The following is a 12,356-nucleotide window of genomic DNA, read 5'->3' on the forward strand; positions in this document are numbered from 1 at the left end:
GAAATTATTAATTTTATAAATTTATCTTTCAACTAGGTTAAGGTACCTAATATTTTAAAGATATGTTTTAAGTGGAAATAGCTGAGAAAATGGTAGTGATAATGTTGATCTAAAAAGTTAGCAGCCTACCTAGCTGGCATAGCTCAGTGATTAAGCGTCAAACTATGAACCAGGAGGTCACAGGCTCAATTCCCATCAGGGTACTTGTCCGGTTTGTGGTTAGAGAATATACTGGATTGAATGGTCCCCAAAAAGATATGTGTCGAATCTTAATTCCTGGGAAATGTGAAGGTTACCTTATTTGGAAAAAAAGGGTCTTTTGTAGATATAATTAAATTAAGGATTTTTAAAAAATTTACTTACTGGTTTTTAAAGAGAAAGGGAGAGAGAAACATCGATTTTGTTATTCCACTTATTTATGCATTGATTGTTAGCAGCCAAAGATATCTTTTAATGACTAAAGTGTACATTCTAAAAATAGAGGTTGTCGTTATACCAGGAAGGCAAGCAGCAATCAATACTTACATCTGGAATATGCACTCTTAGGGATTTGATGTGTTTGTTAAAAGCCCGAGGCAATGGGAAGTACAGGAAGAAAATGTAAATAAAACAAAACAAAACAAAACAAAGAGCACACAAATGAAGAAATATTTCCAAGGTTCTCATATCAAAAATAACCAGTTCCGTCTTCACATTTGTTTTAGAAATGTCTTTTTCCAACAATGTTAAAGCAAGAAAGGAAATATTTATGAAAAAGAACACAATTTCAAATATTTGTCATAGCTCCAGAGAACAGAGACAAGGAGAGGGCTTGGGGCAGGGTAGGGGTGGGGAGAAGAAAGCTTCTTATTTTGGTCCAAACATTCCCATCCGGGGGAAATACACCTTTGTGTTCTCCTCGCCTCTAGCAATGAGTCCCAGAGCATCCTCTTTGCCTTACATCTCCTCAAGGCCTCCGGAGAATGTTCACAAGATCTATTGTCTCAGCTTTTCCCCGATTGTGTATAAAAGGCACCGCAATGCTGACAATGCATTCCAGTACCCAACCATGTGAATTCTTTTAAAAAGAAGCTTATTCTTTAGATGGGATTTGACACAATGGCACAAAATAATCCCCACAGGTGTTTTAGAAAGACCAAATCCACTGAGGATAGGATTTAAAAGGAAGAAAAAAAGACACCGAAAACCCATTTTCTATCATGCAGTTTAAAAAAAAAATAAAAAATCCCACCAACCAATATTTAGCTTTGGATCAGGTATGAGGCTGAAATTGGTTGAACTCCCCTGGGCCATAAGGGAAACAGGCAGGCATATTTCTCTGAATACAGACATTGGCAAGAATATTAAAGTTGTTCTGACCCAACTCTGTGACCTGGCTGGGTTAATGATTTCTTTCCCCCTAATCATGTTTCTGTGAAGGAGTTTTTATCATTCTAAAAAGGTTCTGCACTCCTCACAGCCAGCGTCCTCCGGCATCCCAGCCAAGGCCTGGCAGTGGCTTTTTCCCATTCAACACGCGGGAGGCGAACTGCGCACGGTGCCGGGCCTCCAGGACAACCAGGCTCCTGCTGCTTTCACTCACACCCCAGGTGGGTAAGTTCTGATGACAACTGCAGCTTCTGTCTTACTTCTGTGCAATGTCCCCCATACTTTTTATTTTTTTCCATCCAAGATTGTCACAGCAGTAGAGGGAGTGGAGGCTCATTTAGGGCCCCATTTATAATTCCACAACCCGGTCTTGTAAATATCTCATGAAAGTCAGAGAGAGGTCAGAGAGAAAGGATCACATCTGAAAAATTAATAAACACCCCTCTCCCTGGGAACTCTTTTAGTCTCCCTCTTGTTCCATTTATATCCAGATATTAACTTTTCTGAGGGAACTTCAGTCCAACAGACTATTTCTTCTAAACACAGCTTCATTTTTTTCCTAAGGCTGATGGCCATAGATTACAACCAGACTATTTTTGCCTATCCACAAAGCAGCTTTCAGGTAGCATAACCACCTGTGATCGAAATATAGTTACTTATCTGTCCCCTACCTAAGCCACTTGTATCAGATGACATTTCACTTAAAATCCTGGCCTTAATTTCCAGGACGATGATTGAATCCTCAAGAATATAAGAAAAGCAACAGTTTCCTAATCTTTAAAACAGGGAGTAGACATGAGGATTATATGGGTAAAGGTTCATGTAAACCCCATTTACCCTATAAACAGTATTGAGATAAATGTTTAGCCCCAACATGGAGCTGCGGGATCCCCCAAAACCAAGCCAACTCTGGGCTCTATACTTATTTCCTTGCTCTTTATTCATTTTCTGTTTTTCTCTTCTTTGTCCCTTATTCTTTACCCAATAAAAGCTTCCTGTCTGCCACTCCACTGTGCAGTTCTGTGGACCCTTGAGAGTGGAGACTGTCCACTTTATGAAGTACTAAATCATGGTTGTTTGTATCACCTACGCTGTCTTTTTAAATCATTTTAACAAGAGTAACATTTTGGGTTCAATGTCAATAAAATTAAATATAGCCTGGCCGGCGTAGTTCAGTGGTTGAGCGTCGACCTATGAATCAGAAGGTCACGCACGGTTCGATTCCAGGTCAGGACACATGTAAGGGTTGTGGGCTCGATCCCAGAGTGGGACATACAGGAGGTAACCAATCAATTATTCTCTCTCATCATGAATGTTTCTATTGCTCCCTCCCTCTCCCTTCCTCTCTGAAATCAATAAAAATATTTAAAAAAATAAAAAACAAAATTAAAGTAACAAGATAATTCAACGTGAAAAGAGTCTTTCTTCATAAAGAAATCTATCAGCCCTCAAAAGCCTACAGAAGTAGAGATGTGCTCCAGATAAAGGTGACCTGAATATTCAGTGCTGTTAGCGGCAGGGAGAGAGCTAGGTAGAAGAACATTTTAATATTCCGTGGGAACAGATGCTTCGTACTCACAAGAAACTTCATTCAATAGAATTAATCAAATCTCCCTTGTGACTATCTCCACATTCCACATTCTTGATTGAATACTCCCAGGCTCCAGGCACTTGGCTCTAGCTGAAAGCTTTTGCCACCGCCCCACTTCACGCTGGTGTCTCCTAGTGACCTTCCCAGTAGCTTGGCTGATGCCCCAGGGCTCCAGAGCTCTGATCCAGGCTGAATAGCCACAGAAGACTTGATTCCAATGCTAACCCTGTGATCACAACTCCATTCTTTCCTCTGCCCAGCACCACATTGTGCTTTAGACAAAAATTAAAAAGACTTCAAAATACTGAGGGATTCAAGACTAATGCTCACTCACAATGGATATAAAAATATTCCAGTAATATACAAATATGTTATGCTAGATTCCTTAGAGCTACAATCTTTTAACAATCTTCAAACATATTTTGCTGCGAAAGCCATGTTAAAATTTTAAGTAAGGTTCTCCCGTTCTCTCCTAATTCTCCTCTACTGCTATATTTTCCTAACTCAATGAGATTAACAGGGTAAACACTCCATTTACTTTGAAATATATTTTTATATGCCATGCATTAGCTGGAAGGTAAGATGTTAAAAACTAAAGAAACAAAAGAAAATTGTATTTGTGTTTGAAATGTATTTACATAATTTTTGAACTAGTGTAGTTTCCTGGTATTATTTTTAGACTCAGAACATTCTCACAGCTAAACCTGTACAACTATTAGCTCTGTAAATAATTTAAAAATATATTGCTACTAATCACCCCAAAACAGTGAAATTTAATTTGACTACAATAATTTTGATATTTAAGTAATATATTTCTACCTATTGGGCTTTCTAGCTAAAGTCGCTTCAATTAAATCTTACTAGGTCAGCAATTTTTAACTGGTGTGCCACAAAAATTTGTTAAACATGCAATATCTGACTATTTCGTCAGGGGCACTGACCTCTTTTCCCTTCCAGCGGTTCTTAACCTGTGGGTCGCGACCCCTTTGGCGGTCGCAGGACCCTTTCACAGGGGTTGCCTAATATCATCCCGGATATCAGATATTTACACTACAATTCATAACAGTAGCAAAATTACAGTTATGAAGTAGAAACAAAAGTAATTTTATGCAATTATGAAGTAGCAACAAAAATAATTTTACGGTTGGGTGACAAGATGAGGAACTATATTTAAAGGGCCAGAAGGTTGAGAACCACTGCTTTAGACGGTCAAATTAAAAAAGAAAAATGACAACAGCCAACACAACAAAAGCTGTCTGGTGTGAATGAATCAAAATTATAACTATTTATTGTCAGATCAGCAAAAAATATATTTCTCGGTATGCCCCAAAATTTAGTTTATGTGTGCCATGAGATGAAAAAGGTTGGAAATCACTGTACTAGATCAATAAAATTAAATTGGGGAAAATCCCACTCTTATCCACAGTTATTGTTATTCAAATTCCCAAACAAAACAAGGCACAAATACAAAGTTCCAATGCTTCTCTGGGAAGGTACCGCAGCTGGACGTGCCTCAAAGATGCACTTCCATCGTCTGGTGATTTTCATGAACTTGGCTGCATATTCTCTTTTCAAATGTTGAGAACGTTTTAAGGAATTTGTAAGGTCCCTTAAAACGTAACAGATTATCTAGCACAGCGGTTCTCAACCTGTGTGTCGCGACCCCTTTGGGAGTCGAATGACCCTTTCACAGGGGTCGCCTAAGACCATCAGCAAACACATACATAATTACATATTGTTTTTGTGATTAATCACTATGCTTTAATTATGTTCAATTTGTAACAATGAAATTGGGGGTCACCACAACATGAGGAACTATATTAAAGGGTCGCGGCATTAGGAAGGTTGAGAACCACTGATCTAGCTCAACTAATTTCATTGCTGGAGTGTTAAAATTAAAACACTCCAATTTAATTTTAACACCTAAAATTAAAGTGTTAAAATTAACACTTCCATGCCTTTTACCTCCTGGGAGCATCTTACTTATTTCTACATCTGTATTCTTTCTTTCAATTGGAAAGGTGGAGAAAAATCAGTCGCTATTTGCAAACACCCTTGAAGCTTTAGCTGAAAGGTCTTTTGACGAGCAAAGTAGCCATCGTTAATATCTCCTGGCATATTCTGTCCTTCCTGATCCACACTTACAAGTGATTTGCACTGGTTCTTAAGACCCAGCATTGGCTTGTGTTATGACATTAGGCTCAATCTAGCGGTCACCTCGACTGGGAACCTCAGTTATGTTCGCATTAAGTTACATGCTCAGGAATGGGCCTGGGGAAGCCACGCCATCTTCTTCACGTCAAGTAAAGTAAATCGCACTGGATTGTCACATTTGCCTAGCACTTTGCTTGGCAATAAATTGAAGTACTCGAAGGAGCTAATGAACCTAGACTAACCACCATCTACAGTTATCCACTTACCAGCCAGCATATGCATACATTCCATAATAGAAAGCCAGTGGCAAGCCCATGATACTGGCGTCTCTTCCTGAAAAGGCATCTTTAAAGTGTTGTGTTTGCCCTGCAATGAGAAGGAAAAGATTTGAAGACTTTTCAAAGAATTGGTTATTATTCATAAACATGGGCAGGGGGAAGGGAGGGATTGGATAAAAACTATACTGTTTGGGGTCTAGGTTTCTTACCATCTTCCCATTGCCAATGTTATCTATTAATACTGTATTCATTCTAGAGATGGAGTCCCCAAAGTATATTGACCACCACTAACACTACTTTACACTTCTCTTTTAATAAAATTATAGCAAAGAGGAAAATGGTATTTTTTTTAAAATCCCTTATTTGAGCATGCCTCTAACTCTTGACAGAGTTTGACCATGAGTGAAGATTAAAGGATCTTTGCTAACCTACAGTTTATAGGAGTATGATAGAATTCTTTAAGATGAAGATAATAGAATGGTAGGGAGGAAATATCCATGATTTATTCTCAAGGAGGAGGTGGCAAGAAAGCCCTGAAGCACATTCTTATGTTATTTAACTTCCTGCTTTTCCCCAGTAGTTCATGAGACACCAACAGGAATTGGAAAACCTTGCAACTAAATTTGCTCCACCCCATGCCCCCACCACCACCCCAGCTTCTTTGGTAAATAAAGTTTTATTGGAGTGCAGCCAGGCCCACTAGTGTTATGATTGACACCGCCAGTCTATGGTTGATGTCACCTTAAAACAGCAGGTAGGGTTGTTGTGACAGAGCCCATATGGCATGCAAAATTAAGAAGATTTAGTATCGGCCCTGTGCAGAAAGTCCGCTGATGTTGTTCTAGAGAATGGCATGGGTTCCTTCTAGAAACACTGAAATTATACTGAACTTTAAAATAGATACATTTTAACAAATTTTGCATCAACATGTGGATTGAAACTATTATTGATCACATTTTTCTCTACTTTGTGAATCATAACGGGCCCTTTTCTTGTATGTCTTTTAGACAGTAACCAAAAAACAAGAATTCAGATTTAGTCAGCCAATATCTGAAGTGAAGCATAAAAAAAAGTCTCTGTCCCAAAGCAAATAGCAAATGAGATTATCCTAATAGGACGTGTGGTACTGTTTCAAAATTGGTCTTCACATAAGTAAATTAAAGGAGGTGGCTGATACATGAGACCCTCTCTCTTCAGTCCTATCTCAGTTGCTGCCTGGGTTGCCCAGCAACAACAGATATATCAACATCATACGTGTGAGTTTTGAGACCAACAGTGGAGAATGTTGAATTATACACTAAATGATTTTTCCCTCTAAGCATCCAATTCCCGAATGCAGCTCATTTTTTAAAATGATACAGTGAATTCAGAAATGCCTATTTTACTAAAACATCTCTTCCGCATAAGTGGGGACTATAAATGCTGGAACTCTGATAAAAACATCTGTTGTATTTTTTTTTTATCCTTGGCCTAAGGATTCCTAACAGCACTGAATAATCAGTAGGAGAAACCAAATCCTGATAAGTGCCTTCTTAGAGTATTACAGAAGAGAGGCTGAACTCCAGGGATACTGCGACTGCATCACAGAGGTCTCGGGGAGAGGGAAGTCATGATCTTCAGAGGAAAGCTTAACACATCCTCATAAGTAAATAGAGACCATAGAACTATTTTCAGGATCTGATTAGAGTAGACATAAATGCACAATCTATATCAGTAAAACAAAATAAAACAACACACACCCTTTTTCTCTCTGAGAGTTTCAAATTCATGTGGAAAATATATGATCTAGTTAGAGAAAAGAAACTTGCCATTTCATAGTCCTGGAGTAAATATACCTGCTAAGAATGCTCTCCAAAATGTTAAAATTTACTTTGAATGTGATAATCCTCTTGGGGCATTTCTCAGATTAGATATATGAGGAAGCCTGGTCACATTAAACACGGATATCCTAAGATTTTATCCTAAGGGTCATTCTAGTGTAAAGTGCTGAGAAAGATCCAAAAGGTATCTCATAGCTTCTCTTCTCAAGGAATCTACAACACAGTAGTATTTGGGCAACCTCCTCTCATCCCACACACACATTTAAGTAAGTGGTAAAAACTGACTACAGTCATACATTACATCAAAAAGGGTAAGGGGGGAAGGGATTTTGGTTTTCAAGGATGACATGTCACCTTTTGGAACCTAAGCTAGAACTAAAGTAGGGTCAATGATCTAGAGTTTCCACACTTTCGAAAAATGGAAGAAGCGCCTTACAGGAGACTAAAGAGTTAGCCCAGAAAAGGAAAGCACTAACAAAACATCATTTTCACTACAGTTCTCACGGGTCAGATAAAACCTGAGCAGGCCAGCTCTGTGGAGACCAAGGTGAATAAGGAGAGCCAGCGCATGTCTTCTCTTTATGGTGTTTATTCTGAGTAGGCCAAGGTTGCTGGATTGAACGCAAACATTTAGCCAGGAGGACTCTAAGAATTCCCACTGGGCTCATTGACTGGACAACAGCAAATCCCTTTCCCTGACCTTTTGCCGTTTGTTATTGTTTAATGCAGCGGTTCTCAACCTTTGGGTCGCGACCCCTTTAGGGGTCGAATGACCCTTTCACAGGGGTCGCCTAAGGCCATCGGAAAACACATATATAATTATATATTGTTTTTGTGATTAATCACTAAGCTTTAATTATGTTCAATTTGTAACAAAATACATCCTGCATATCAGCTATTTACATGACGATTCATAACAGTAGCAAAATTACAGTTATGAAGTAGCAACGAAAATAATTTTATGGTTGGGGGTTACCACAACATGAGGAACTGTATTAAAGGGTCATGGCATTAGGAAGGTTGAGAACCACTGGTTTAATGCCTCTACCATTTTGCTGAATTTTGGCATATCCTTTGCCTTGTGTAATTCTTCTGCAACTTCATTAAACTTCCCAATAAATTCCTTGGAACTGACAATGTCCATGTAAACATTAAATACTTTACATGCTCAAGTTATAGGTCACTCCCATACAATTCCACCTCACTTTCCTATTTACTTCCTACTATCATGCCCATTGCTAATTAAATCACTCACCCGGGCCTGCTTCTTTTCCAACAACTTCCCCTGAACCCAAGCTATAGCATGTGCCTCCTTCCCTAAAACAACTGAAACTCAAAATGACATCACCCACTCAACCACCTCAGGTTTCTTACTAAACAGTCAACTCTGTAAGGCAAGTATTCCCAGAAAATGGTGTTACATTTCTGTTGAAATGCAGAGTAGCCAAAACCGGTTTGGCTCAGTGGATAGAGCATGGGCCTGCGGACTGAAAGGTCCCAGGTTCGATTCCGGTCAAGGGCATGTACCTGGGTTGCGGGCACATCCCCAGTAGGAGGTGTGCAGGAGGCAGCTGATCGATGTCTCTCTCTCATCGATGTTTCTAACTCTCTATCCCTCTCCCTTCGTCTTTGTAAAAAATCAATAAAATATATTTAAAAAAAAAAAAGAAATGCAGAGTAATGTAACAATGATAATTGAGTACTCACCACTATTTTTGTCAGATAATATTTCGATTTTAGGAATGCTACTCCCTTATCTGTCTCCCTGCCAAAATTCTATTCTTAAGGTAAAGGGAGTAGTAACCATAAAGGAAAAGAATTATTGATCATCTTTTATTATGTTCCAGATATCTTTATTATCCCTGAACTAGTTTAAAGTTTAACCGCAGATTTTTTTTTTTCCACTTTGAGTTTTCACTTCAAACAGTTCACACCGAGAAAGAATTCACTGATGCCTTATTTTGTTGCTTGGCCCAGTCTTAATGCTCTTGTTGCCATTTAGCTCTAAATACCAACTCATCCTCAGGGTAGCAGGCTTTCATATCAATTAGATGACAGTATAGATTCCAAGATCCACAAGCAGAGACTAATTAAGGGATTCTGCTAGTACAAGCGAAAGTTAGTGTTGGAGAGACCAAAAGCAGATACGTACTTTAAAAAGCATTTATTTTTCAGTCCATACCTTTAATTAGCTGCATAACTCCAGGGACTATAATTATCAGAATTGCTATGAGCTTGCAAAAGGTTAGAAAAATCTGGATCCGGGCACTCCAGCTGACACTCATGCTATTTAGGACCATCACTGCAGCTGCAAACAGACACATGACAAACAAAAAACAGACAAAGTTACAAAAGGAGAATCCTTATTGGCATGAAGACATCGTAGGTCCTGATTACTCTACGGCAGCGGTCGGCAAACTCATTAGTCAACAGAGCCAAATATCAACAGTATAACGATTGAAATTTCTTTTGAGAGCCAAATTTTTTAAACTTAAACTATATAGGTAGGTACGTTGTTATTAACTTAATTAGGGTACTCCTAAGGCTTAGGAAGAGCCACTCTCAAGGGGCCAAAGAGCCACATGTGGCTCGTGAGCCGCAGTTTGCCGACCATGGCTCTAAGGGAGTGGTTCTCAACCTTCTGGCCCTTTAAATACAGTTCCTCATGTTGTGACCCAACCATAAAGTTATTTTCGTTGCTACTTCATAACTGTAATGTTGCTACTGTTATGAATCGTGATATAAATATCTGATATGCCGATGGTCCTAGGCAACCCCTGTGAAAGGGTCGTTCGACCGCCAAAAGGGTCGCGACCCACAGGTTGAGAACCGCTGCTCTAAGGGCCATCCAGGGAACCAGAGGTGTTGGCATGACCTGGAAGCATTGTGGAAAGCAGAAACTCGGGCATGGCTCAGACCCAAGAAATACAAATCTGCGTTTCAACAAGATCTCTAGGTGATTTTTATACACATTAAAGTTTGCGAAGCTTTTAGATAAAACATCTGAACAGTGAGAAGTCATTTTTTGTTCTTTTTTTTAATATAAGAGTGAATAGATAGTATAGTGCCTTAATGATTATATAAAAATATCTTCTAAGCAAATCCTGAAGTCATTGCAGTGCGCAGATTGCTGAATGCGACTCTTCAGCTTGCTAAGGCAGCAGCTATCTCCTCCCTCAGTGACTGTGTGCATATTCACCTCTCGGTGCGAATCACACTCAAGAAGAAGTAAGATGTTAGGAACGTGGCTGGGACCCTACCCTTCACTCACAGGACTAGCCGTGGCCAGCAGTCTTGCTGTTCCTCTCCACTGTCCAATTAGCACGGCCAAGAGTGGCTCCCAACCTAACCAAAACAAAGCATCTCCCAAGACGTTTTGGGACTTGGACAAAAACCATTGTAAGCGATGAGTCCAAAAGAGCACCCAGGCTAGGATGAACCCTGGGTCCGAAGCCAGCAGCATGTCCCTTTCTTAAGGAGGCTGCCTGTGGTTTCCCAGCAGCACACGACCAGCCACACCCCGCACCCAGCATGGACCGTGAGAGCCTGGAGGAGAAAACAAGCCATATCCATCTCTGCGTTGCTGGCATCCAGCTTCACGCCTGCCCTAGGAAGATCATCAGCTCCATTTTGTTGAATGGGTGAATGAGCTGGATACTCCGTTTAAAAAACAAACAAAACCAAAAACCACTACCATGGGCCAAAAAGACATGACATGAATGGTGATAGATGCCGCCTCCTGTACTCTGCAGGAATGACAGCGGTCGCTCTAGGGCCAGGCAGTGGATGTCAACGCTATGCTTCTTTACAAAGCCTTATGCTGGGCGTTAACCACCTCTTCCCACCCAAAAGCAACCCCATAGTTGCAGTTATTATCTATAAGCTTTATTTTTTAAAATGTACGTTCCTCCCAAACAAATAACAAAAAATGTATAAAGATATTTCTCCACAGATAAAACAAAACACAGAACTTATTCAAATTGCAACAGGAAACTTTCCTGATGTGCAGCAATGAGTTATCTTTTCATCTTCCGCCGTTTGACATAATCACTGACTCATTTCAGAATTTAAGAATCAGTACAAATGTTATCAACTTAATAGCCTAAACCCCTAAAAGAAGGTTGATTAACAGACATTTCTTAATGGTTTGCTATGCAGGCATTTAAAATCATGATATAGTCAGATATTTATTATATGAAAAGGTGTTCATGATATAATACTGACCAATAAAGCAAGTGACAGAGATGGATAGACAGATATAAACACACAAAGGCAGAAAGGAAATGAAAAAAGTGATGTATCAAACCATTAACAGAAGGCATCTATAGATGTTAGAACACTAACTAATTTTCAATTTTTATTTATTTTTCTGCATTATTTCAATAAATTTATAATGAACATGCAGCATTTTTAAGCAATAAATAAAGCAATTTTTATTTTTGAAAGAAATTCAAAGATGGAAAAACTAAGGGCTCTGTAGATCCCCCACATAGTGAGCTTGGAGTCTCCTAGTGAAGAACGGCTTAAAGGAAGGATGATCAGAAAGGCTGGGCCTGGAATAAGCTACATGGGAGGTTAAGAGAAAGTTTTTACCTACGTTTGAAGCTTAAAACTTGAAGAAACAGACACAGCTTTAATGGCACAGTGCATTATTTTATCAGAGAAAGGATAAAAAATAAAATTACTTCTCTCTCCAATATAAAGTACTTATATATCAAAAATAATACAGTGGAACTCTGCTCTCATCTTTGTCATCCAGTGATTTCTTCTCCTGTTTCTATGCAAATGACTGTGATAAATGAATCATCACATGAAGGGGATTATTTTTTCAGTTAAGGGGATTCAGCATTGGCCTAAAAGAAAATGAAACTTATGTTCCCACCACCAACAAAAGAGCACTGTTTTCTTTTAGAGCTCCTAAAACCCCAAACACTATTTCTGAAAGTACACCACAGTAGACAAGAGCTGTTGCATAGAGAGGAAGAGAGAAATAGGAGAAAGGAAAAAAAAAGGAAGGAAAGGGGAAGGATGGGAGGGAGGAAGAGAGGGAAGGAGAGGGCAAGGGAGGGAAGGACTGAAGGAAAGGAAGGGAGGGAAGCGGGAAGGGAGGAGGGGAGCAAAGGAGGGAGGAGGAAGGGAGGGGAG

General features: G+C 39.4%; 1 protein-coding gene across 4 annotated transcripts in view; it reads right to left on the reverse strand.

The window, feature by feature from the left end:
• Positions 1–12,356, reverse strand: part of SLC7A11 (solute carrier family 7 (anionic amino acid transporter light chain, xc- system), member 11) — a 125,024-nt gene that overhangs the window by 97,054 nt on the left and 15,614 nt on the right. For all 4 annotated transcript variants that reach the window (XM_006766050.2, XM_006766049.2, XM_015565501.1 and 1 more), the window contains exons 4-5: positions 9,394–9,519; positions 5,380–5,479 (exon numbers count right to left, since the gene is read on the reverse strand). In XM_006766050.2, the coding sequence (XP_006766113.1) occupies positions 5,380–5,479; positions 9,394–9,519 (226 nt within the window). The remainder of the gene's footprint in view (positions 1–5,379; positions 5,480–9,393; positions 9,520–12,356) is intronic.

This window comes from Myotis davidii, unplaced genomic scaffold (assembly GCF_000327345.1).
Source record: "Myotis davidii unplaced genomic scaffold, ASM32734v1 scaffold436, whole genome shotgun sequence".
Taxonomy (NCBI): Eukaryota; Metazoa; Chordata; class Mammalia; order Chiroptera; family Vespertilionidae; genus Myotis; species Myotis davidii.